Source organism: Camellia sinensis, chromosome 7 (genome assembly GCF_055761805.1).
Source record: "Camellia sinensis isolate YWXY chromosome 7, ASM5576180v1, whole genome shotgun sequence".
NCBI classification, from domain to species: Eukaryota; Viridiplantae; Streptophyta; class Magnoliopsida; order Ericales; family Theaceae; genus Camellia; species Camellia sinensis.
The window spans coordinates 34,758,952-34,785,254 of NC_138967.1; the positions used below are offsets into that span (position 1 = coordinate 34,758,952).

Sequence of the window (26,303 nt, forward strand, 5' to 3'; positions counted from 1 at the left end):
TGCTCAGTGGCACGAACATTAGCGTTGCACCCAACATCTTTACCACACACAAACTACAACCATTAGAATGTCTTCCCAGTAGACAACAAGCCACATAACTTGAACAAAAGTGTATAACATCAAACCGCAATCACAGGGGTCAAATGCCAAAAGGAGTCGTGTCAGTCTTATCAAAATAGTTTTCACAACAGATCATCAAATAAATTGTTGTTCTGAGTGTTCAAGAGCAAAGCATTGAATTGAAGCCACTCATCAACAAAATTAGGCCTAACCACTCCATCATACAATCAAACTTCCCATTTCAAATCTCTTTTTCAACATTCAAATACCCAGTTTACACAAAAGGCAGACGAAAAAAAAAAGAAAGAAGAAAAAAAATCCAATTTCCACATGTTCCCACCAAAAACCACTGTTACTGCCTAGTTACTGCAAAGAATGAAGAGCCAACAAAATTAATACATTCCTCTCTCAACACACCCCCCCCCCCCCTCCCCCCCAAAACATGTTGATACAACGTCAAAAAATTACACTGAGACCTCTCTTACAAATTTCACTTCATTGCTTCACATTTACCTTAAAAAATGTATCGATCTTTCGCAACTGTACACACGAAAATGACCATCCATCACCTTCTCTTTGCTAATTGAAATGTGCACTTCAAGAAATGATTCGCAGAGCGGTCATTCCTATGGCACAAAACCCTCAATATTGTATTCGGATCTGATCTATTCCACCTTCCTGTCGTCGGGGGCATGGGCAGTCTCTGCCCTCCAACAATCCCTATCCCGCTAGCTTCGCAAGCGATAATGCTAAAATCCTCCACAAGTTGTTCGGTAGATTGCCCCATAAGCGCCACCACCCCTTCTACCATCTCAGCCTCCCTCTCCACCACGTCCTCCGCAATCAACCCTTCACCGCATGCGCAAAAAACCCGCTTCAAACTCTCAAAGTCCTCCTCGATCATCGGGTGATCTGTTTTGTTAAAGATCCTGGAGCTCCCACCAGCTAGCAGAACCGTCAAGAAGGCCTCGAAAGATGCCTTCATGACTTCTTTCATCGCTAACGGCTGAGCACGATCAGTGACGATCGCACTCAGGAGCGTCAGGTTCTGCTTTAGGATCCGCAAAGCGGGTTTTATGCGTGAGTTTTCGACATCTTCAGCATAGAGGCTCTCAAAGAAGACACAGTTGGAGTCGAGGAAGATGAGGCGGTAGGCAGCCACTTCGGAGACGTGTTGAGTGGCGGATTGGATGGTGGAGCGGGCGAGGTCAAAGTAGGAGGAGGAGGCGGTGGTGAGGGAGGAGCGGCGGCGGTGGTGGTTGTGGGGGGAGGTGGTGGAGACGAGGTGGGGGGAGAGAGCGAGGGATTTGTCGAGGGAGTTGAGGTGGGAAAGGAGGTAGTGCAAGGTGTTGAGGCGAATGTAGAGGCGTTGTGTTCCTCTGCTTGTCGAGGGTCGGGGATGGTGGCCTTCATTTGAACCGTTTAGGTGTATGTCTTCTACTCCAACACTGCAGGGGCTGGCTTTTTTCCATAGTTTGAAAAACTTTGAGTCTCGGCTGCAACGGGTTAGGGGAGGGAGGGTTGGTACGTAACTCTGCTTTGATCCTAATAACAAGAACACAAGGAATTGACAAAGCTTAGCAAAAAGTCAAATCGATTGAGTACTAATGCTCCATTTGTTTTAGCAGAAAAAATAAAAATAGAAACAAACACTTTTTTTTATAAAATGTTTTCAATTAAACATATTTTTCTATACAATTCTTCCAATGCATAAAAATGAATCCCAGAACCAAACACAAACCTTTCGCATAGGTGTGGCACCTAGAAATAAGACCTACCTCATTTAAAGGACTATGTTTGCTTCTATGATCAATTGCTATAGTTCTAGACTTTTTCTTTTCTGAATTTAGTTGTGCCTTAAAACTAATATACTGATTGTTGTGGTCGTGTTAGTGGTGATGGTTGTGGTGGTGGTGGTGGTGGTGGGATGGTGGAGGTGGTGGTAGCATTGGCATTGGTGGAACTTTAATGTGGAAAACATATTTCACCTTTTATTCTATCCAAATAATCTTTTTTTCATTGTTTACAAAAAATGTTTACCCTTAACTTTCGTTTTAAATGGTACCAAATGCTAAAAAAACAAGAAAAATATTTCTTAAAATGGCTTCTACAGAAACAAACAGAGACAATTGGAGCAAGAAAATTCAGAGAGGAGGTGGTTTTTCTTACCACATGATGCAACGAAGGTAGTGTACTCCCGGATGAGATGCTCCAAGCCATTAGCAAGCTCATGAACTAAATCCTCAGACATTCCTAATGGAATTTCAAAGAATGAATCCACTGTTTCTTTGGCAACTTTCATTATCTCCCCAGCTGATTGTGCATATGGCTCTGTTTTGGATTTTGGGTTCCATGTCTGCCAACACAAATTCCAATTCTGTTACTCTCAAAAACTACTTTCAATATCTTATCTTTGTAAAAATTGCTTTCCTTTCTTTCATGTGTCTTGATCTTGCAAAAAAATGTTTATCAATTTTTTTGAAGGAAACATTTTTCATCCTCATATTTTATTTTCCTTACATTTCCTTTTAACTCATTTTTCTCAAGAAATTTTTCCTGTAAATTTTCCTTGCAACTTAATGGAGTTGCCTAAATCTAGCAGAAAACAAATCAAAAAACATACCTCAGTTTCTTTTGTTCTTTGGAGACACTCTTTCCCTTTCTTCAACCTCTCTTGAATCCACTCTTTCAACAAATTCAATATAATTGAATCAACTTCATAAAGAACCATCTCTTTCACAATAGTCTTGCCACCATCTTCACAATCTACAGAGTCTTCAACCACCATCTGCACCAGAAACTTCTCAAGCTTCCCAGCTCTCTCCAGAATCGCTATCGTCTCGTTCGTCAGCGATGATGTTCCTGCCAAGTACTGCTTCAGCAGGGTTCCATAGCAGGAATGAAGTGTCACAGCCGCGACACCGGCTGCGATTGGGTGCCATTTCTTGAGGACAGGGGTGTAGATCATCTTCTCTTTCAAGGCTAGTTCTTCCGTCTCTTTGGCTAACTGGATGAGAGCTTCAGTCACTTCTTGTACTTCTAATGTCATGCCATTTAAACTTCCATGCTCTAGCAACTTTTGTTCATAACCACCAAAAAAATAACAAGTCAAAACCAAAATTAATGTATTAGGTTGATAAAATGAATCTTTAAACTATCATTCATATCAATTTATTCTCTCGATTAAAAAATGTTACATTTTGTCAACTTAAACTATCAATTTGTATCAATATGAACCTTTTGTTAAGAATTCATTCTGTAAATACATGAAAAATTGTTACATGATTTGTACCTGACATCTTAAATATTGTGGAATACCTAAATTGACATTATTTATCCCTTTTCTTTCTTTTCTTTACCCACGGTAACAGCCATGGCAGCCGTAGCGTAACCAGTCATGGCTGCTCACATTGATAGGAGAAAGGAGAAGGAAAAAGAGAAAAGCTGAGAAAGGAATGAAATCATTTTAAGCATGCCACAATATTTGAAATATCATGTGTGCAAGACACATGCTCAACTTTCATCCATTTATGAAACGGGTCATTAATTCTATTTTTTCTTTTTCTTTTTTTAAGTCAAGAAACATATAAATTGATCACAGAATTAAACATAATCTTCTTAGATGGCTTATATACATTACCTTTGCGAATGCAAATTTCACCGATGATCGGATGTAGTGGTCCACCCTATTCCCCGAAAAGTCCACCGTCACAACATTCCCTTTACCTTTCTCTTTCTCTTTCTCTTGCTCCGCTACTGCTGCCACACCACCTTTTTCAACATCTTCTTCCAAAATCTTTGCCGCCAAAAAAACCAAAGGAAGCAAGTTCTCCATCAACCCCACATTCCCCCTCCTAAAACTCTCATGATAACACATCAACCTCTTCTCCGACCACCTCTTCATCGCCTTCAATACCCCCGACACCATCCTCATATACAACGCATCCGCCTCCTCCTCCTCCTCTCTCTCCGCCCTCTTCACGTTGCTCGCCACCTCATTCAGCATGGCGAGCGACGCGCATAGTAAGTCCCCCTCCACTTGCCCCGTCGCCACATATTGCGAAAACAAAACCCAAGTAAAACATAAGTTATGAATAGGCTTGGAAATCCCCAAGGTCGACCAAGTCTTCTTGATGAGATCGAGCAGCTCGTCGACCTCATCAAGGACAAGCGTGTCGTCCTTGAGGTCAAAGATGGAGCGGAGGAGGGTGGTGTAGATGTGGAGGTTGAGGGGGTAGCCATCGGCCCAATGGGGGGACTCGGTGGTGGAGCCATCGTGGGTCCGCCACGAGAGGGAGACGATGCAGTTGCAGAGGGTGCGCATGGACTCGGAGTTACGGGAGGTGTCGATGGGTTTGGATTCGGAGGATCTGATGATGTCACGGAAACGGAGAGCAAATGTGTTGGACTTGTCAAGAGGGATGGAAGGGTGGAGGAGGAGGCCGGCTTCGAGGATTTTAAGCTGGCGTTTTTGCCAAATGTGGTATTCGCAGGTGTCGTTGAATTCAGATGGTTTTAGGTGGCGGAGGAGCTCTAAGGGAAGGATTATGGTCTCTGGTCGCCTCCCCATCTGCTTATTAACAGTATTATGCCAATCAATCCATATTCAAAATTTAAGGCTACATTACAGAAATGTATATTATGCATCTAAAACAGTGCACAAAATTTGACATTCAATACTACATTTTTCTTGTTTATAAATTTACTGAAATGTATATGCATCTAAAAAGGTGCAGAAATTTTGAATCTCTAATGTAAAGGTTTAATAAACTTTTACATTAGTGTAGATTTTAAATTTTAAACACTTTTGCATGCTAGCAATATTGATTATTATTATTATTTTTTTTTTGGGGACATAAATCCAACTCATATAATAATTCTAGTCTACCACTTTTTTAAAAAAATAAAATAAAAATAAAATATTAACATTATTTATTTTAATTTTTGAATTTATTTTATTTTATTTTCTTGTTATTTTTTGACTTTAGTGATTTTTCCCACCCCATAATTTAGTCAAAAAATTTTAGTTTTAAAAAATTGTTTATGTTTTTTTGTTTGTAAATTTTTTTAAAAATATTTTACTTTTTAGTAAATCTAAATTATGTGCACGCAGAAATATGTAAAAAAAAAATTATTAAAAATGATAATAATAATAATAATAAGAAGAAGAAGAAGAAAAAAGTCAAAAATTGTATAGTGTGCACCTTTGAGGCTGCATACCATATGCACATTACAAATTGGAGTAACATTAATTATAAAATACATAATTTTATTATAAATTAATATAACAAAAAATATCAAAATTAAGTCACAAAGTCTTCGTTTGGGAAATGAGTTAGTTTTTTTACTATTTTAATTTAGAAAAGCCTTTTTTTTTTTGAACAAGACTAAAAAATCTCGTTTGTGATGAGTTTTTTGACTTTTTTAACTTTTGTGAAAGAAAAATTTAAATGATTATGGTTTAGATATGATATTTTATCTTATTAATTTTTTAGTCTATTTTGTTATTTTGTGACTACTTAATCCCAACTTAGGATGTCAAATGAAGTCAAACTTTTAGATATTTTATTATGTTAATTTGTGAAGATATAGTTAATATTACTCCGAAATTTTAAGAAAATGAATTGTGGCCCTAAAAACAGTGGCCCTAATGGCCCTAATTTCCTTTTCTGGATAAGTTTATTTTTTTTTTCTTTTTTTTTTTTGCCTTGTTTTTTTAGGGCCACAATTCATTTTCCTTTTTTTTTTGTTGCCTTATATGGAAATTTAGGGGCATTCGGGCCCCTAAATTTCGAGCTACCAACCAAAACCGGAAATTTTATGATGACAATACACCAATTTATGATTGGGTTCATATAGTACAGACTTACACAAATTTATTATAATTGGATTTTTATTTTATTTTTTTATTATTTATAATTTCGAAATATTATACTATATAGATTTAATAGAATGTGTATATGTATATATATATATACATACCTGACCAACAAGAGTTCTCATGAGAGTTTTGCGGAGCCTGTTATCGCTCTGCTCCGTCACCTTCATCTGCTGCCTCATAATCTCCGCTGAAGTCATCGGCCTCCTAGACCTAATCGAGCCGGGCACCGTAAACGAGAACCCCGGACTCCCTCCGCCGCCATTCACCGCCGCCTGCGGGGACGACGGCGTCCCTCCCATGGAATTAGTCCGCCGCGAATGCGACCGTTTCATCATCATCTTCAACCCCAACGCCCTCTTCGTCCTGCTCAGCATCCCCACCCCATTATTACTATTACTAGTACTATTACCATTACCCCTCGCCGGAGACACAGGCCCAAATCCTCCACCACCGTCTCCGCCGCCGGCGTCGGAGGGATAATAGGAGAGAGCATTCCTGCCACCGAAGCCAGGAGAAGAGCGACAGGCCGTGAAGAAGATCTCGTAAGCGGTGTCGCGGAGATCGTCATTGTCGATGCCGTCGAGCTTTCCGAAGGGAAATTGGAGGTCGGAGTCTCCGGCGACGGGGGAGGAGATTTGGTGGGGTGAGTCACGACGGGTCTGGTGGCCCATGGTGGTGGTGGTGGGTCAGATTCCGGCGATGGATTGGTCGTCAGATATCTGGCGGGAGAGAGGGGATATAGAAGGTGAGCATTTATGTTTAAAAATGATGAGGGAGAGGGGAGAGAAAAAAAGGGTGGATAAATTGCTGTTGTTAGCAATGACAGCAATTTTGTGTAAGAGAGAGAGAGAGAGAGAGAGACAGAAAAGGGATGGATGTTGTTGGTTTGTTTGACTTTTTTTTTTTTTTTTGAAAAATATGTAAGTTTTAAAAATAATTACTTAAACATAAAAATAATTTTAATAATTAAAATTTATAAACTTTATCATTATTTGGAGGTTTTTTTTTTTTTTTTTTTTTGCAACCCTTACATTTATTTGTTATTTTTCCTTTTTTTTTTATGTAATTGTAAATATATATTACTGTCCTTTTTTTTTTTTTGAGTTACATATTTATCTAAAAAGAATAATGTTAGGGGTATCAAATTTTTTAATAAATTAATGACCAAATGTCAAATGTGTGGTCCACTTTTGTGGGGTCCATTGTGAGACATTTAATTATTCATTTAGTGGAAAATTTGAAACTTACAGCATTTTTCATTCAAAAATGCTATCTATCTCACCCTTACCCTGAATTTGAATTAATAGACAGATTTAAGGAAAATTTAGTCAACAACAATGCTTGGTAACTCAAATTTTTATGGCCCGAATGGCTTGAATGTCTTAGAACAACGTTATTTTGATACATTCGAGTCATGTGGGCAATACAAAATTCGAGCTACCAAATATTTTTCTTTAGTCAAAACCTTTCTATTGGACCATTGTTTGATGAAAATGACAGTCCAATTTATTTTTCTTCATAAATTCCTAGAAAGAAAAGACATAATTAAATAACGATAAAGATTTTAGGTGGCAACCTTTACATTTATTTGTTATTTTTCCTTTTTTTTTATTAAATTGTAAATATATATTAGGGCAAATTACATATATCTCCCTTGAAGTTTAGTTAAATTACAGATACCCCTGAAGTTTATATTTTCATAACAAATTATCCCATGAGATTTATATTTTTATAACAACTTGCCCCCTAATTTGTTATGCAAATATAACCATTAGAGGAATATCTGTAATTTCTCAAACATCAGAGAGATATCTATAATTTTATTAAATCTCGAAGGGGTATATGTAATTTGCCCTATATATTATTGTCCATTTTTTTTTTTGGAGAGCCGGGATAAAATGCTATCTTACCCATACCTGAATGTGAATTAATGGATAGATTTAAGAATAATTTAGTCAAAGGGCATGGCTTCTGTCCAGTCCTTAATTGGATTGAACTGTGCTGTTGGACCTGTGGAGACCCACCACGGGTCTCGTTTTGATAATCTGAACCGTTTTAATGTGTAGAAATCGTCGAGTACTATATGCCTGTAAAAAATTACGTTAATCGGATATCGATAGCTATGTGATCAATTCAGTTTTGTATAAAAAAAAATTGACGGTGAATAAATTAACGATTGACAAAAATCTGTTTTGATCACATAGTTATCGATATCCGATCAACGTGATTTTTTACAAGCATATAGTACTCGACGAGTTCTACACATTGACGGTTCAGATTATCAAAACAGGACCCGTGGTGGGCCTCCATAGGCCCAACAGCACGGTCCAGTCCGATTAAGGACCGGACAGAAGCCATTCCCTTATCTCAAAATCCTTCCATTGAATCATTGTTTGGTGAAAAGAATAACCCAATTTATTTATTTTTCATAAACCTCTAAGAAAAAAACACATAATTGAATATGGACAAAATAAAATATCTTTTTTTTCTTTTATATTTTTTCATTTCTTGGCCAATATTGCCAGAGTAACATGTTACTGTGAACCAAAATAACATGTTATTCTCAAATAGAGTAATTATCAAATAGAGTAACATATTACTATCAAACAGAGTAACATTGTTTACATCAATTTTAACAGTAATAATTACATAGATCTTAATAACAAAATTCTAAAAATATTAATTTTATTAAAAATCAACATTATTATTTTAAAATTTAATATTTTGATAATAGTGAAATTTGTTAAACTTATTACAAATTTTTTTTTTGTACTTGTCCTTAATGTATTAAAAATTTATTATGAGAAAATTTTGATCAAATCTCTCTAAGTTTAAACTAAAAGCTTTTTTTAAAAATTGACTATTTTATTAACTTCTAAATTTTTTATAATATGTAAATAAATAAATAAGTTAAAAGGCTAAATCTCTTAGTTGCCAAACGAGATTTAAAATGAATCAAACTCCAACAAAAAATGTTATAAAACCCAAATGATTTACCAAATTTCTACCAAACCTCTCATGGATTTGAGATAAATTTCCTAGTAATTTTCTAGATAAATTTTGTGAATAAAAAACACTGGTATTTTATGATCTCAATTTATTTACTTGTGTTCAAGAAATGTGACAGAGCATTGCCATGCATAATATTTACTCATAAATATTTTAAATGAAAAATGCTCTCTTGTACAAAAATTATGATGGTATGTATAGCATAATAACAATTTCGTTTTGGAAAATATTTTTTGACAACATTTTGACTATGCAAAGTAATTAGAGACTTGTCCCAATAAACTATTTCATGATGAATGATTGTACAATATTTATATAATGAAAATTTTATTTTAAATTTTAAAAAAAAAATAGATGAAATTTTAAAATTTAAACTACGTAAGTTGCTAGGATAGTTATAAGAATATATATAAATATATATACAAGACTCTTTGTATAATTAAGAAAAAAACCTTCATTCAAATTAGACAAACCCAGTAAAGTGAAAGGGCAAAACAGGAAAACAAAACACAAGTCTCAAAGCAACTTATAGATATATGTTCTACTTTCCTCACAATGAACTTCATTTTGAGCCAAAAATCATCTGTCACCAAATTCATGTCTCCCTATCTCAAAACACTCCACTTGGGGCAGATTCTCTGTTTTCATGCTGTCAAAAAAAAAAAAAAACACAAACAAACAAACAAACAAACAAACTCACAAGCTCAACATAACTTGTCTACTAGCCACTGCTTCTGACTATATGTTCACAATCTCACATAACCATTTCATCAAACAACTGATAAACATATTATCAAACCCCTCCCATCCAAACAAGAAGCTAGTTACAGAAATATGACTCTAAAATGCGCAAAACAATGCAAGATTAAAAGCCTTAGCATAACAAGAAGTTTTAGGAAAATGTGTGATTCACAAGTGTAAAAGACTATATACTATATAGAGTTGAAGTTTACCTATATAGAAATTTGTCAAGAAATAGTACAACAAATGACTGAAACAGAATTGTATTAATTTGAATTCTTCACAAAAATACAGTAGCCCATGTGGCAAAAAAATGGCCACTAGCAAGGTCGTCAATGTTGGAAAATCATTGTTGGTGCTTGAAAATTGAAACTTCTTACCAGCTTCTGAGTTATTGGAGCGATCCATATCAAAGAGTCTGTCTTTCCCAACCACGTCAAGAAGCCTGTGTTTTCATTGAACTGTCAACTGAATAATAACTTGCAGAAGATGATTCGATAAGTTGTTTTCAACATGTTTAAGTACACAAAAATTACATACAAGACAATTTACCTAGTTTAATAATCAACCAATCGACAGAACAATATTACCCTACAAATATTTTAGTGTAAATGTGGCGCCATTTTCCGGGAAAAACAGCACAAAGTGACAACTTGCTATTTGCAAGGGAAAGAATGCAACATGACTGGCTACAATGGATTGTGTCCAAGCAAACTATGAAACATAAATAACCTTTCCCCAAAACATAGTTGACATGAAATTTCCAAAATCTAATTCCAAAGATGAGTGGAATAAGGACAAAAAAGGAGACATGACGCTTCAGAAATGTTCCTATTCTTTGTTTTTCATTTTTCATTTTTTCCATTTTGTCCAAAGTGCATATTCATGTACATATGCACATTTACAAAAAAGTGTAATCCTTGGTGCCTCGAATGGCTCGAATTTTTGTTCACCGGTCGTCTAGAAATTCGAGCCATTCAAGCCAAGGTCAAATTCGAGGTACGTAGCATTGCCCAAAAAATACTAATCAACAAAAAAGTATATTTGAACCCAGCAAATTTATTGCGTTAGCTAAGTCATGGGCATCCTCACAGCGACCATTAGGACTCAAAATGGGGGGGGGGAGGAAATTCGAGCCATTCAAGCCAAGGTCAAATTCGAGGTACGTAGCATTGCCCAAAAAATACTAATCAACAAAAAAGTATATTTGAACCCAGCAAATTTATTGCGTTAGCTAAGTCATGGGCATCCTCACAGCGACCATTAGGACTCAAAATGGGGGGGGGGGGGGGGGGGCAAAATTCATTTTACCTCCCTGTCATTTAGTCCTAGAGCACTTTACCCAACTCCTTATCATTGAAAAATATGCAATTCACCCTCACGTGGACTAAAATGCATAGTTAACTCTATTAATGGAAAATTGCAAAAAGACTTAATACCCTTCATTTTATGGTGGTGTTTGGGAACGAAATTTTTTGGTTTTTTTTTCACTAAAAGACAAATTAGTTACAAAATCAAAAAAAAAAAAAACAAATCCAAACAAAATATCAATCAAACCCCATAATCATTTCACTTTTTTTCTCACAAACATCATATCCAACTACAAAAAAACCCAACTATCTTCCCAAACACAAAAAAAAATTTCTCCAATAATATCCTACAACTAAAAAAACCTACAAAAAAAACCCACTTCCCAAACACCCACTGTAACACTATCTTCCTCCTTAGTACAAGTCCCAACCAAAATCACACAAAAATCGTACATCAGCTAGTTATTCAATTTTGATTTTGAATTTTCATTTTAAATTCAAAATCTAAATCCAAATAAATTATGTACAGATATTGTAAGTATATATATACATATATACGTGCTGTGTGTATATTGTATATATACAATATTCTGTAGATAGGTATTTAAGTATATGTGATGTGTGAACGTATATAAATTGTATATTGAAAACATAAATCAGTTCAAAACCAGAAAAGATATGTATATACATATGATTGTTGATATACATCGAACTGCTCTCATGGTCTTTTCTTTTTATGAAATCTTGTTTCACTCATGATTTTTTCTTGGGGATTGAAAGCCAAACACCAGCAGGTGGGAGGGTGACAAGGTGGTGGTGAGGAGATGGCGGGACAGGTGGATGGAGGTAGTAAGGGTGGTTGGCAGTTTAGAAATTTTCAAATAGGGAAGAAGATGGAAAAATTGTCTTTTTACATTAAATTTCACTTTTGACTTTCTATTTTATTTTTTGTAAACTCTCAAAATTGGTGTGTGTGACATGATCTCCGCCAATTTAAATGCAAATAGTGATGATAAGGAGGTAAGGTGCAAAATGTATCAAATCCACATGAGAGCACTTTGCCCTTGTTTTCAAATGTGAGGATGTAAAGTGCTCTAAACCAAAACCACAAAAGGACAAAAAAGATTTTATCAAAAAAATATAAAAAAAAATCACTAGAATTTCACAAAGAATTTCTTGCAACAAGAAGCTGAAAATAAGGCTCATTTAGAGAGAGACCAAATGCGGTGATTTCTAGGTATATCCTATCATAATAATGACTGACTCTGATAATTGCAACCATCAAAAGTTATATCATAGTAAGAAGAAAATCGCATCTCCGCGAGATAACATTCTTATCTCAATATCGATATCCTATTTACTGTTAATAATGCCATAATAGAGGATCAAACTAACAGTTGCCTTTCAACTAGTAGACTTAACTATTATAAGACTACTACGAATCTCTAGAGCTAATACTCATTGCTAAGCCTCAATAGTGTGATAAGCAGCCCAAATGATTATGAACTGAGAAATTTGCCTAACAGCTCTAGTTGACATACCACAAGATTGTTCAGCTTTGAAAAATTCATCAGCTCACCACAACCTGAATGAAGATTGAGCGATCCCAAACTCGAAATGTGATGATCCCTGAAAATTGACTTCAACGGCAAGGTCTGGTTTCCGCATGAACAATCTCAAAGTTAGGTCAACCCAGTCAACTCCAAGTCCCATTCCATGTTAAACACACCCCGACTATGAAGCTCATGTTCAGCTGAGTGGACACTTTGACTCCACTTCAGAACTCGAGCATTTCTCCTCCTGTACAAGACAAGGGCAAATACAGGAGGAAATGATTATGCCATTTTCAAAGTTCAACTACCACTACTATTATCACTATCCATTACGAAGCATTACGATTATCACTATCTATTATGATTTACGAAGTGATTAACCCATGTGGACTATAGCTACACTCCAATCAGTAAGAAGCCTCACTATATCACTGTAGTCCTACTTGTCATATTGAAGGAAAAGAAATCAGATATGCTACTATTATCAAACATATTAGTACCGGAATCTGCCTATAAAAGATAAATCCTGCTAAAATAGGCCAGATATCAACGCTAACACCACATCATTAAGAAAATACTCACACTGTAATCAAACCACATAAATAAAGTTCATATAAGCTACTATAGCTTCGACACTATAATAAGAAAAGCTCCAGATCAGCTAATAGCACAACTATAAGCACGCTGAATTTAAACTACACTCGAGAGTAATTAAGAAAGCAGAGACAACTCTACTCCTCAATAATACTACTTATCATACGCTAACAAGATAGTTACTGCAAACTACTCGGAGTCAAGCAATCCAACCAGTCCCAATGTGTGCATGACATCCAACAATGGCCACCCCTCCTCCTTCCAGCTGACATGGGGGAAAAAAGCATCGACTGCATGTCCTCAGAGCAAAAAAAGCCGAATCCCGGATGGAATGAAGTCATCAAAATCACTGCTGTTGAGCCTGTCGAGTCGGTGCACCACCATACCCACTACCGTATCCAACTGGCCCACCATGAGGTCCAATTGCCTGAGCCCCATAATTTCCAGAAGTTTGAGTAGGATCAGACATCCATCCTTGACTTCCATACCCTGAATTCCCATTGGCGTCACCATAGCTGCCTCCCATGTAGCCCCCCCCAGTTCCTTGTAGCTCTCCCCCACCAGCACTACCAGAAGCCTTGCTATGTGGGACACTCCCCGCACGACCTCCAACGGCACCATATGCAGCCTGATTTGCATAAGACCCATCAACTCCACCATACCCACCATACCCACCATAACCATAATTTTGGTTTCCATACCCAGAAACTCCACCCGGAGATTGACCCGTGGGTGCTGAAACAGGCCCGCCACTGCCAGGACCACCACCACCACTTGCATTAGGAGTACCCCAAGGAGCAGCATTCCCATAGCCCACAGCACCACCATACCCAGATGGAGCCTGAGAGCCCCATGAACTTCGTGTGGAACCTGGTGGACCACTTCCATAACCAGCACTAGGTAAATTTGGGTTTCCATAGGCTGCACCAGCAGGGCCACCATACCCAGGATTGGCACCACCATAACTGCCATAACCACCATAACCCACGCTGTTATTGGCAGGACCATACCCATAACCCGAAGCGCTATACCCAGAAGAACCATAAGACGGAAACCCACCTCCAGTATTCTGAGACTGCATGTACCTGTTGGAATCCATTCGACCATCATAAGAACCTGAACTGCCTCCAGAAGCACCATAACCTTGATAACCACCTCCACCTCCACCGCCAGCACCACCACCCATGGAACGGCCACCACCACCAGGGTTGGCATCTTTAGGAAGAGCACGCTTCACTTCTACTTGCTTACCACCTAAATCATGGAATGTCTTGTGCAAAACCCTATCAACGGCATCCTCACTATGAAAGGAAATAAATCCAAATCCACGTGGTCGTTGAGTCTGCTGATCATACATGACTACCACATCAGTTACACCACCATAAGTTTCAAAATACTCACGAAATCCTTCCTCAGTCAGTGTAGGTGGCAAGCCTCCAACAAAAATTTTCTTTGTCCTGTATATTCCACCACTTCCAAAGTTTCTAGAATTACCAGAGTTTCCAGCCCTGGGGGCCGTCTGCTGTTCCTCTCTTGACATGGCCCTCTTCGCCTCAACCTGAATAATCAATGCCAGTGGTTAACACGAAATGAAAACCTAGAAGAAAAATAGTAAAAACCCAATCATGCTCAACTGCAATTTCAGGCAGCAAAACTATACAGACAATACCAATACATATTTCAAATGTAAATCTTACTTAAATTTCATACAGATTATTCATATACGCAAACTCACCCAACCACGTCTTATCTTAGCATCAAAAAATGTAATCAAGGTAGTGTCAACACTTGTAACGTCATTGACACTTCAACAACAAAAAAACTAACTGGTATATAACATGAATGCCGGTCCTCAATAAGAAGACATGCAAAAATGAACCGAGTCATGTGACCTTGTTAACATATGCATACACATACCAGACATGCACGGGCATATCAACAACATAGCAATCTCAAATTTTATAACACACTTCTATATTCAATACTCACAAGTAGATAACTACATTTACTAAAAATATGGATAAAGAATATTAAAATTCTTCAGTCCAATCTTCCATTGAACCCATCCAGTGAAAATTAGTGATCAGGAGTTCATATTTTCCCCAGTGCCTTAGTTCATATTTTCCCATAAAGGCACTGGGGAAAATAACACAAGAATACATCAATTTTGTCACAAACATTACAAGTACACAATTTATAGAACATGTTGCTTACGGGGATGTACCAAGGAGGTGAAGGTGATTGTTGATGTCCTGTGAATGTGAAAATATGCATTGTCACCAGAATTTGCAGTAATCCTACTTAGAAGTAGCGAGAAAATTTTTAAATTCAATAAACGGTCCAACATACTAAAATAAACCTAATAATAAAGAAATAAACTCCCAATGATTGCTATTGCAAGGTCAAGGCGAAGCTTGTAAAATATAGGTTTGATATGGCACACAAGCCTCACATAATACATGGAAAGGAGAAACTATTACCTCTCTCTCTCTCTCTCTCAAGCCTGCACAAGAGTAACCCAATGCGTGTACCCATGCTCAATGTCAATCTTGAAACAAATTTTGTGGATATGGGCAGGAATAATATGAACAAAACAAATGCATGCCATAATGATGATCAAGTATATGAACTCTTCAATCTTTCCAAAATATTTTGTTACTTTGCTTCATTCAAACAATTAAGGGGTGGTTTGGGATGATCTAAATAAATGAACTTTTTAACTTTTTATGAAATATGGGTTGAGTATGGATTGGGTTTGAAGTGATGTGTTAGAGAGGTGATGCGACTTAAATAGGATAGTGACTTTTTGACTTTTTGCCTTTTTTAGATCATGCCAAACAAGGCCTTATTTCTTAGAGATTCCTATGTTGTTTCTGTTTCATTTTACAGTTTATTGATTAAGCCATACATCAGCAATTAACTTCCTCAGTGTGCCACCCGATTTTATAATGAGTCTTTTTCATCTAAAAATGGGCGGGTTCCATCCTGTGGTCCTCACAATGTAGCCAAAAAACTAAACAAGTCAAATCAATACATAAACAAAATCAGCAGAGCAGAACATAATATCAAAATTTTCTGGAAAAACATCTTCTTTCACCTTAAAAATAAAATTTTCCTCTATGGAGTTCGATATTATTTAAGAAATTAAAAAAAAATAAAATAAAATAAAAAATAGAAGGGAAGGACAAATAAAATATTAACACCCTATAAAATCACATTAAAACAAGTAGCCAGAAATCTCAAAGTCAAAACAAGAGACTCATAATAACCTAATATAATTGGAAATTAACATGCAATAAAACTCAATTTAAGAAACAAAAGAGTAAACCAATACACAATAAGTTAACATAATAATAGATAAATGGTGATTCAGCCATAGAAATCAAACAAAGCAGAACAAGAACATTCAGAAAAATCCCATAAACTTATAAACCTATGAAAGTATCCTTTAATTTATGTATAACTAGTTAACCAAAGCATCAATACCTATCTATTTATTTATGATACTAACTTTCTAAACCATAATTACGCAACAGAACACTTTTTTATGACAACACAACACTGTTAAACAAAATAAACTTCAGAACCCCAGAATCCTCAAATGTAACAGACAGAAATGAAGTGGACTGCCATACAAATGTAACTTCAAAACACAAACATTAGGGAGCACAATTTCAAAATGTGTACCATACATACATATAAATCTTAATGAGAAGGGATAAATTTTCCTATGGCATCAAAACAGCTAAAAGCCAAGTACATGACTAAAACAAAACGCTGAGGCCATCTCCAACCCTTACTCATATTTTTACTCAGTAAAAAATTCATTTCATATAGAGTACTCCAACGGCCAATCTCCAAATTTAGTATAAATTTGAGTAAAAGTTTGATAAGTGGTATAATTGTATCCCTTGATTTGGGTCAAAATTTGAGTAAAACTCATTTGGGTATGAGCTTGGGTAAAGGATTGGACAAAGATTGTAAGCATTTTTACTCATATTTAAATTTGATACGAGTAAAAGGTAAGGATTTGAGATGCCCTAATAAAGAAATTAAATGATGCATAATCATACATGCATGTGTGTTATTCATAATTATAAATATGTGTATATATATATACTATAAGACCGGACCGATTAAGAGCATCTCCAACCCTTCACCAATTTTTTCATCTAATTTGATTCAAAATTTGAGTAAAAAGCTTAATCTATCTTCAAAATCTTTTTAAAAATTCCGCTTTTATCCCAAATTTGATGACAAAAAAACATCTCCAATGCTTCACCTTTTTTAAATTTTCATCAAATTCAAATTTGATGAGTTTTCAATTTGATTGGGGGGGGGGGGGGGGGGAATGACTCTTAATTTGATGAACGTCTTATGAAAGGATTGGAGATGATTTTTTAATCACTTTTTCATGAAATCAAACAAAGATAGCATTGAAGTAGCAAAAACCCACAAACGAAATTGAAGAGAAGACGCATTAAAATGATGGAATCGAGGAAAAATTTCACCGTTCTACCATCGATGAGATGTTTATCCTGAAGAACCCTATCGAGGATCGAAGGATCTGCAAAAACAACAAACCCAAAACCCCTAGGCCTTCCATTGGTCTTGTCTCTCATCACCACAGTCTGCAAAACCTCACCATAGGCCTCGAAATGGTCCTTGAGCTTCTCTTCATTCGTCTCCCACGAAATCCCGCCGATGAAGAGCTTCCCCTGATCCGAATCCATTACTTTCTCTCTCTATAAGTGAGAGAGAGAGAGAGACTGGGTTGGGTTTGTGAGTAGAGAGAAAGGCAAAGAAAGATGAATCAGCTTCAGGCTTGAGACGGAATAAGAAAGAACAGTGTGGAAAGTATTCTGAATCAACGGACGAGATTGGAAGCTTTGAAGGGTTCAGATATTTTATTTTGAGGGCTGTTATTAACATGCGTCTAAATTTTTTGGATTCTCATTTCTTTCAACTCTCACTCTAAATCTTAAATTTTAGTAAGATATTTTTTTTAATGCACCGTTTAATATTAAATCGGTGATATTACATGCACTAATGAGTATATTAACTAATGTATTAACACTAATTATGACATTATTATTAACCTCATTCATTAATCATATTATAAATATTAAAAATCTCTTAAATTATGTCCGTCATTAATTGGTACACTAATTAATACATTAATCAGTACATATAGTATTATTCATATCAAATTTATCCATATCAAATTTATCTTAAATGCACACTTACCCAATTTTACACTCTCTCTCATTTCTTTATTGATGACTATCCATCTCTTATTGAAGAGAACATCAACAATCTATTGCTGTTGAAGAACACCATTACATTGCATCTAAACTTGTCACAAAAAGAAAAAAATCCCCATTGGGGTTGCAAATCAACTCGACAATGTGAGGGAAAAACCCTCATTGTGACGGAAATTCAGTCCATCATTGCGGTAAGTTTACTTATGTTCTTCAAAGAATCTATTTATTTATATATACTGTCTTCTAATATTGACAGAATTTTATTTCGATGTTAATAATATGTGGGTATGTCTAGATTTCTCATATATACGGATTTGTTATTTAGACCTTTTTTTTCTGGTTTTAATTTAATTTTTTTCGCATGAGATTGCCTCTGTGATAGTGTGGGAATATTATTCAACTTTGTATTTAGCTACTTCTGTAAAATTTTATTTGAGCTGTCTCTACTTTTCTCAATACTTTCCTTTTTTTCAGGGTTCAATAGTAGGAATGGCAACGGGGCGGGGCGGGGCCGGGGATCACCCTCCTCGTCCCCGATCCCCGAAGCTATAGACTTCTCTGTCCTCGGCCCCTCACCCCCTGGCCCTGTCCCCAACGAGTCCGGATCCTCTCCAGCCAAAACTCCCTCCTGTCCTCCGGTCAAGGGTCACGATTTGGCCACGTGGCCCTTTTAAGATCTACGGCTCAGAAAAAAAAAAAAAACAAATTTGAATTTCTGATTTTCGACCCAGCACAAAGCTTTCCTTCCATTCCATTTTCCCTCATCTTCGAAGCTCTTTTTCCCTCATTTTTCCAAGCTCTGGCGATTGGCGAAGTCGACGGCAAATCAACTTGAACGATCGGCGGTGCCAGCACAAAGCTTCCCTCCCATTCCATTTTCCCTCCTTCTTCCAAGCTCTGGCGATTGGCGAAGTCGACGGCAAATCAACTTGAACGATCAACGGTGAACATCGACGGTGAACCAAGCTCCGGTGAACCAGAGCTCCACTTCGTCATCAACTGAAGGTAATCTTTGTCATGGCTGGGCAACATTGTTATTAAGGAACATTAAGGAACTTCCTGTGGAGTAAAAAAACTGATTAAAAACTGATTACGTTTTTAAGGAACATTAAGGAACATTGTTATTAAGGAACATTAAGGAACATTGTTTGTCATGGCTGAGCTCTAGTGTTGTTCATTTGCTTGAATTTGTTTAAAAACTCATTACGTTTTGATAATAATCAGTGGAAACAATACAATGGGAAAAAAAGCTTAGGCTCTAATGTTGGGTATTTGCTTGAATTTGTTTAATGCAACCATGATTCATCTAAAACTAGTTAGGTTTTGATAATAATTAATGGGAACAATACATTAACTAGTTAGGAAGGATACTAGTTAGGCTTGAATTTGTTTGCTGTCATTGTTCTGTTGTGAGTGGAACATGTCACAAGCCTTCCACTATCTACTTCATTAACCCCAATAACCAAGAGAATGACTTATGTTCTGTAATCCATCTCCCTAAGTTTTTAACTCCTGAAAACTCATTATGTTTTGTTTAAAAACTCATTACGTTTTGATAATAATCAGTGGAAACAATACAATGGGAAAAAAAGCTTAGGCTCTAGTGTTGGGTATTTGCTTGAATTTGTTTAATGCAACCATGATTCATCTAAAACTAGTTAATAAAAATCACCTAAACCATTGACATATTGTTGTCTATAAGTTCATTCAAGACCTGCACTTCTTTGTAATTGGAGGTAATGAAGAACAATAAAAAAAATGATTGTGGTTGAATGAAGCTATAAGTTCATTTAAGTAATGTTTCTAATTATTGTTCTCCCATTTGATTGCCTCTACTTTTCAGTTGCGTTTTTATATGGATATGGAACCTGACAATGATTGTGGTTGGAAGCCAAAAGTAGGAATGACCTTTGATTCGGAAGAAAGTGCGTACGATTTTTATAATGCATATGGAGGAAGAATGGGATTTAGCATAAGAAGGGAATATTGTAAGAAGAACAAGTTAACAAAACAAATTATTTCTAGAAATTTGGTTTGCAACAAAGAGGGATTTCAGAAGGTTGACAAGCGAGACCCATTGACAAAAACCCCTAGAGCTGAAACTAGGACTGGTTGTTAGGCCCGACTTTTTGTTAAATTGGATGTCAATAGTGGGAAATTTGTTGTGATTGATTTCAAAGAAAAACACAACCATGAACTTGTATCTCTTGATTGTGCCCATTTGTTGCCATCGCAAAGAAAGATATCAGATACCCAAGCAATTGAGTTAGACTTAGCCTCAGAGTCTGGTCTTCGTTTAGGGCAATCTTTTGAACTGATGGGTAGGGAAGCTGGAGGGCGGCAGTCTCTTGGTTTTATGAAATTAGATCAAAAAAATTACTTGAGAACCAAAAGACAAAAAAGTTTAGCGTATGGGGAAGTAGGTAATGCGTTGCAATACTTTCAACAAAAATCTTTGGAGAATCCATCTTTTTTTTATGCTTTCCAATTAGACAATGAAGAGCAAATAACGAGATTTTGTGCAGTCACTGTTTGAAGGTTATGAGAGAAATATTGAAGTTGAAAGAGATTCTTTCACAATACATTATGAAGAGGTGGACCAAACAAGCAAGAGGAGAAGTTGTGACGGACAAGTTAGGGAATGAGATTCAAGTAGACGTCAAATTCAAACAAGCCTCACGGTATAAGACATTGATGACCGCATTTAGATCAATAGCATGTAGAGCTGTTGAAACTGAGGAAAGTTATGATTTTTGTTGTTCACAAGTAGCTGCATTAGGTGCACATGTTGAAAGCAAGATAAGTGCACATTTTTGTCCCGAAAAAGAAGTAAGTATTAATGATCAACCTCAAACCTGTGAGCAAGAAGACAACAATCATGAAGACAACAATCATGTTGTGCAAATTCCAATAGGATTGAAGAAAAAGCATCCAACTAGTAAAGGCAAAAGAAGGATAAAAGGTCCATGTGAGCTGGCATTGCAAGCAAGCTTTAAAAAGAAGTCCCGTGCACAATTTTTGAGTTCTTCAAAACCTGTTGCTGCTCCAACCGTGAGACCTTCTCCATTATCTATTGGAGGAGATGTAAGTATTCATGAAAATGTTACTCCTCTTCATCCTCCTCTTGCTCCCCCTCCTCCTCATTCCGTTGCCATGGGTGGTACAATTCCTCCTCCATTAATATATCCCACATATAATGTGAGTCAGATTTGTAGCCAAGTAATTTGTGTTTTGTCAATTAATTTTTCATTTGCATCTTGTTATGAATCGTAATATAATATGAATGAATTGTAGGCAAACAATTTGGCATATTGTGGACAACCAACATTTATGACACTACTTCAAGGTGGGTATGACATTGGGTTTGAAGATTCCGAAGGCTCATAGACAGGTTCTCGGCCAACAAATAATTTGCTGCTGCATACTGAGGTACTTTTGCTGCTGATTTGGTACTTTTGTTGTTGATTTTGTGCTGCTAAAATGTTGTTTTTGGTGCTGATTATGTGCTGCTGTAATGCTGGTTTTGGTGCTTATTTTGTCCTACTGAAGTATAGTGTTGGTGCTGTTTTTTTTTTCAGGGTTTGGATGGCCATGAAGAGTTGGAAGGCACTTCAAATTCATGCATAGGAGATGCCTCTGAGCTGCTGTATTTAACATTGATGTTGATGTTGAAGTTAAAGTATTTAATTGTGAAACTTGTTCAAACTTGTTAACTATTTAATGTTGATGTTGATGTTCAATGGTGAAACTTGTTGAGCTGCTGTATTTTGATTGTGAAACTTGTTGAAACTTGTTAAGTATTTAATGTTGATGTTCAATGGTGAATGGTGAAACTTGTTGAAGTATGTGGGATATGTTAATGGAGTTTATTTTGTTTTGGATATGTTAATGTTGAATGGTGAATGGTGAATGGTGAATGCTGTAGCTTTATTCAAAATCTTTGTTGAAAATCTGTCTCCAAAACTTTGTCTTAAAAAACAATGTTGAAAAAATCTTTGTTCAAAATCTGTTCACAAATCTATGTTTCGAAATCTTTGTTTAGGGCAATCTATGCTGAAAATCTGTCTTTGTTTAGGGCAATCTGTGCTGAAAATCTGTCTACAAAAACCTGAGTTCAAAATTTCTGTTCACAAATCTGTCTTTCAAAATCTGTGTTCAAAAACTGTGCTGAAAATCTGTCTTTGGAAACTGTCTTCAAAAATTCTGTCTTCAAAAATTCAGGTTCACAAAAATTTTGTCTACAAATCTATTCACAAAACTGTCTTAAAAAATTCTGTCTTCAAAAACCTGTGTTCAAAATACATAGCCAAAAACCTGCTCTGAAAATTCTGTCTTCAAAAATTCAGGTTCACAAAAATTCTGTCTACAAATCTGTTCACAAAACTGTCTTCAAAAACCTGTGTTCAAAATACATAGCCAAAATACATAGCCAAAAACCTGTTCTGAAAATTCTGTCTTCAAAAACCTGTGTTAAAAAACTTGTGTCAAACCTCTGTCATGAAAATCTATCTTACATTACAAGTCATTACAAAATCTATCATACTCATACTCATACATTACAAAAGCTGTGCTAAAAATCTGTCATACTCATACATTACAAAATACATTACAACTCAAACTCATACATTACAAGTCCACTATACATTACATACACGTTCCACGTACATTACAAGTCATACTCATACTACCTTACATTACATACACATTCTACCTACAATACAAGTCATACTGACACTACCTTACATTACATACACTATTTCAAATACACTAAAATCACAACTACCAGCAACAACAAAACAAAAAAACAAAGGCGTAATTCAATTTTGCACCAACTCTTTCAACCACCATTGCCAAGTCTCTATATTGTTTCCTACTCTTCATAGTCATGTCTTTGAGCTCCTCATTCACGATAATTACTTCTCTAAGAGTAGACAAGACTTCCATGCGTTCTTCATCAATATCATTCTCGACCACCTTCAAATTATGCTGCATATGTGGAGGGATCCACCACTGAAAGAAGTTGCAACCATTCAGATAATTGGAGCATACAAAATAAAGGCAATTTGGATTATCCGTTGACTGAGAAATCTTCACCACAGCTTTTTTGCCACATCGACAATTGCGGTTTTCAAATCTAACTTCATGCATGTTGTCCATACTTGCATTTGTGCTTGACATTGACATTGACCTACAAAAAATTATCAAAAACACAAAAATTATCAAAAAAGAGACAATAACCCCAATGGTGTTTCTACATCCAAGAAAGAGGTTCACATGCATATGTTTATCATACACAATAAAAAAGTTTTTGGCTTTACATTCACAGAAATAACAATTTTGATCAGATAATGTGGGGTTTTCGAGAAATGGTCACTCAAAGAGTGGTTTGAGACATGAAGCAATGCCCTTTTCTGATAGGATATGCTGTTGTAAGTTTTAGATAAGGGTGACTGAACTTACCTAATGTTGATAAGTTGGACCTCTACTTATTCTGCTATTGATGTAAGAAATTTTGTTTACTAGCTCCCTCTGTGGTATGTTGGATTGATCTTTCAAACTAGATGAAAATTCTCATATCCACAAATCAAACTTGGGTAGACCAGTGCCAAATTGTAAACAAATATGCCATTAGATAATAGAACAATTATTGCCATGGCAGTTTGTTTTGAAGAGGAAAATACAGTTCTATTTTATGCCTTTTTCCAACATACAACAAAACCTTATCAAACTTCATTAATGCCTTAATTATTTACCAACTAAGAGAATGATTACTTATTCATTGGCTTTGGCACTATGTCTGCTTGACAATAATCTGGGCTATGATCAAATTTTCGTTTCTTTGTTTCTTCATGTTCTTTTTTTAATTTTTAATTTTTTTTTTGGGTTATATACATACATCCAAACCTCTACTAGAACTTGAACCCTGCACCTCCCTCATTGAGGGAAGAATAAGATACTAGTCAAGCTAATAACATGTGATATGATGTGGGCTAAGGTTTACTTTCCAAAGAGGAAAGAATAATTAACGGGACTTGTGCCCTTTAGAGACATAATGGAGGCTAAAGGCACAAGCAAAACTAGTGTGGTCCTTTTCTAACTCCTTTTTATAGGTATTGGATACCTGGATAGTTCAACAATCATTTACAATTTTGTGGCCTTTGATTAATTCTTTTAAGGAGATTTCTTAGATGGGGGAGTGGTTGTTGGAATTTTTTTATTAATGGTCAAAATTCTTATACATGGCAGCGGTTAATGCAACATTTCTTTAACATTGTTAGCCACTTCAATGTGTGATAATCTAACATATTCTGAACAACATAACTCAATTGATATATTTGGGCCTCTTGCTGCTGTCAATGTTGCCAAAGCTGTCCTATAATGGGTCATTAAGGAGATCTGATTCAAGAACCATAATTCAAGCACTTTTCAAATTTATTCATTCAAGCACTGATTCAAATTATTTTCCTATAGTGGGCCAGTGCTTGAAAAGTGTTGAAGATAATGTATATATTCATTCATTCCCTCTATTTTTGAAAAGTGTTCTCTATAAAATTTCCTGAAAGATGCACATAGCACATAATCAAATATATATATATATATATATATTTTTTAATGAACCATTATGAGCATGTAAAGAAAAAAAAAAAAACAATGGCAGATGGACAATGGTATATATATATTTTAATGAACCATTATGAGCATGTAAAGAAAAAAAAAAAACAATGGCAGATGGACAGTGGTATATATATATATATATTTTAATGAACCATTATGAGCATGTAAAGAAAAAAAAAAAAACAATGAGCATCTAAAATTTGAAAATCCATAGCTGTGTTTACAGATCCAAAATGGACGGCTTTTTTGTTTATATACATTATCAGCTCCTCATTTTATGTATATATATACATTCTATATGCATATGCATTGCAAGCCCCAAATCAAAGTAAAGCCCCAAATAAAAGCCCTAATTTTTTTTCTTTCAAATCTACTTTAGTTTCTCAACCTGGTGGTCGCTGGTGAGGAATGACAGATGGTCGGTGGTCGCCGGTGAGGAATGGTGGCTGGCGGTCCAACAACGATGGCAGATGGACGGTGTCTCCTCTCCCTCTCCCTTTTTTTTTGTTTACAGATTGAAAATGAGGAGCTCTGTTTTGTGGGAAATTTCAATTTTTTTTTTTCGTTGATCTGGGCCGTTCTTTTTGAGTGGGGTGACATGGCAAGATCCAGGCCATTGACCGGAGGACCGGTTGAAAACTTTGGCTGGAGAGGATCCGGACTCGTCCCCAATGGGGATCGGGTTTCCCCGACCCCGAAAAAGCCCCGTAACTCTCTCTCTCTGTGTTTAAGTTTCTCTTTCAATAACAAATCATCATCAACAACATCATCGATCATCAAACAATAATATCATCGATCATCAAACAACAACATCATCGATCATCAACATCATTTTTATCAACAAAAAAAAAAAATATATATATATATATATAAATAGAGACAGATCTGGCGGTCAGGATCTTCTCAGATTTGTCGTGGCAGAGGGAGGATGAGGCGAAAGGCGACGACGGAGGAGGATGAGGCGAAAGGCGAAGACGGAGGACGAGGCCTGGCGGAGGACGAGTTGACAGAGGACGAGGCCGCGAGAGGCGACGGTCGAGGAGGAACCCTATCGAGGATGATTTTTCATTTGATGAACGTCTTATGAAAGGATTGGAGATGATTTTTCAATCAATTTTTCATGAAATAAAACAAAGATAGCATTGAAGTAGCAAAAACCCACAAACGAAATTGAAGAGAAGACGCATTAAAATGATGGAATCGAGGAAAAATTTCACCGTTCTACCATCGATGAGATGTTTATCCTGAAGAACCCTATCGAGGATCGAAGGATCTG

General features: G+C 36.2%; 2 protein-coding genes across 6 annotated transcripts; both read right to left on the reverse strand.

The window, feature by feature from the left end:
- Positions 1-281: 281 nt before the first annotated feature.
- LOC114269024 (protein unc-13 homolog) lies at positions 282-7,020 on the reverse strand. The gene is made up of 5 exons (XM_028210285.2): positions 6,043-7,020; positions 3,701-4,630; positions 2,684-3,136; positions 2,230-2,416; positions 282-1,605 (listed from the first exon to the last, which is right to left on the reverse strand). The coding sequence occupies exons 1-5, from the start codon at positions 6,610-6,612 to the stop codon at positions 626-628; spliced, it is 3,120 nt and encodes a 1,039-aa protein (XP_028066086.2). The 5' UTR covers positions 6,613-7,020; the 3' UTR covers positions 282-625.
- A 2,360-nt stretch (positions 7,021-9,380) lies between these two features.
- Positions 9,381-18,084, reverse strand: LOC114269026 (heterogeneous nuclear ribonucleoprotein 1). Of its 5 annotated transcripts, none has more exons than XR_014335181.1 (5): positions 17,660-18,084; positions 13,362-14,706; positions 12,543-12,801; positions 10,072-10,136; positions 9,381-9,599 (listed from the first exon to the last, which is right to left on the reverse strand). XR_014335181.1 is itself a non-coding variant. In XM_082877748.1 (2 exons), the coding sequence occupies exons 1-2, from the start codon at positions 17,879-17,881 to the stop codon at positions 13,495-13,497; spliced, it is 1,434 nt and encodes a 477-aa protein (XP_082733874.1). In that variant the 5' UTR covers positions 17,882-17,962; the 3' UTR covers positions 13,101-13,494. The 5 variants fall into 5 exon arrangements, 1 of the variants encoding a protein (XP_082733874.1); XR_014335184.1 differs by having other exon boundaries at positions 12,587-12,801; positions 17,660-17,962; XR_014335180.1 differs by lacking the exon at positions 9,381-9,599 and having other exon boundaries at positions 9,841-10,136.
- Positions 18,085-26,303: the final 8,219 nt, after the last annotated feature.

Excerpts from the sequence above, each read along its gene's own strand:
- LOC114269024 (XM_028210285.2), bottom strand. The coding sequence starts at position 6,612 with ATGGGCCACCAGACCCGTCGTGACTCACCCCACCAAATCTCCTCCCCC. Across the intron at positions 3,137-3,700 it reads TGAAATTTGCATTCGCAAAG|TTGCTAGAGCATGGAAGTTT; the intron begins GTAATGTATATA and ends TATGAACAAAAG. Across the intron at positions 2,417-2,683 it reads AAAGAACAAAAGAAACTGAG|ACATGGAACCCAAAATCCAA; the intron begins GTATGTTTTTTG and ends TTGTGTTGGCAG.
- LOC114269026 (XM_082877748.1), bottom strand. The coding sequence starts at position 17,881 with ATGGATTCGGATCAGGGGAAGCTCTTCATCGGCGGGATTTCGTGGGAG. Across the intron at positions 14,707-17,659 it reads ATCTCATCGATGGTAGAACG|GTTGAGGCGAAGAGGGCCAT; the intron begins GTGAAATTTTTC and ends TTGATTATTCAG.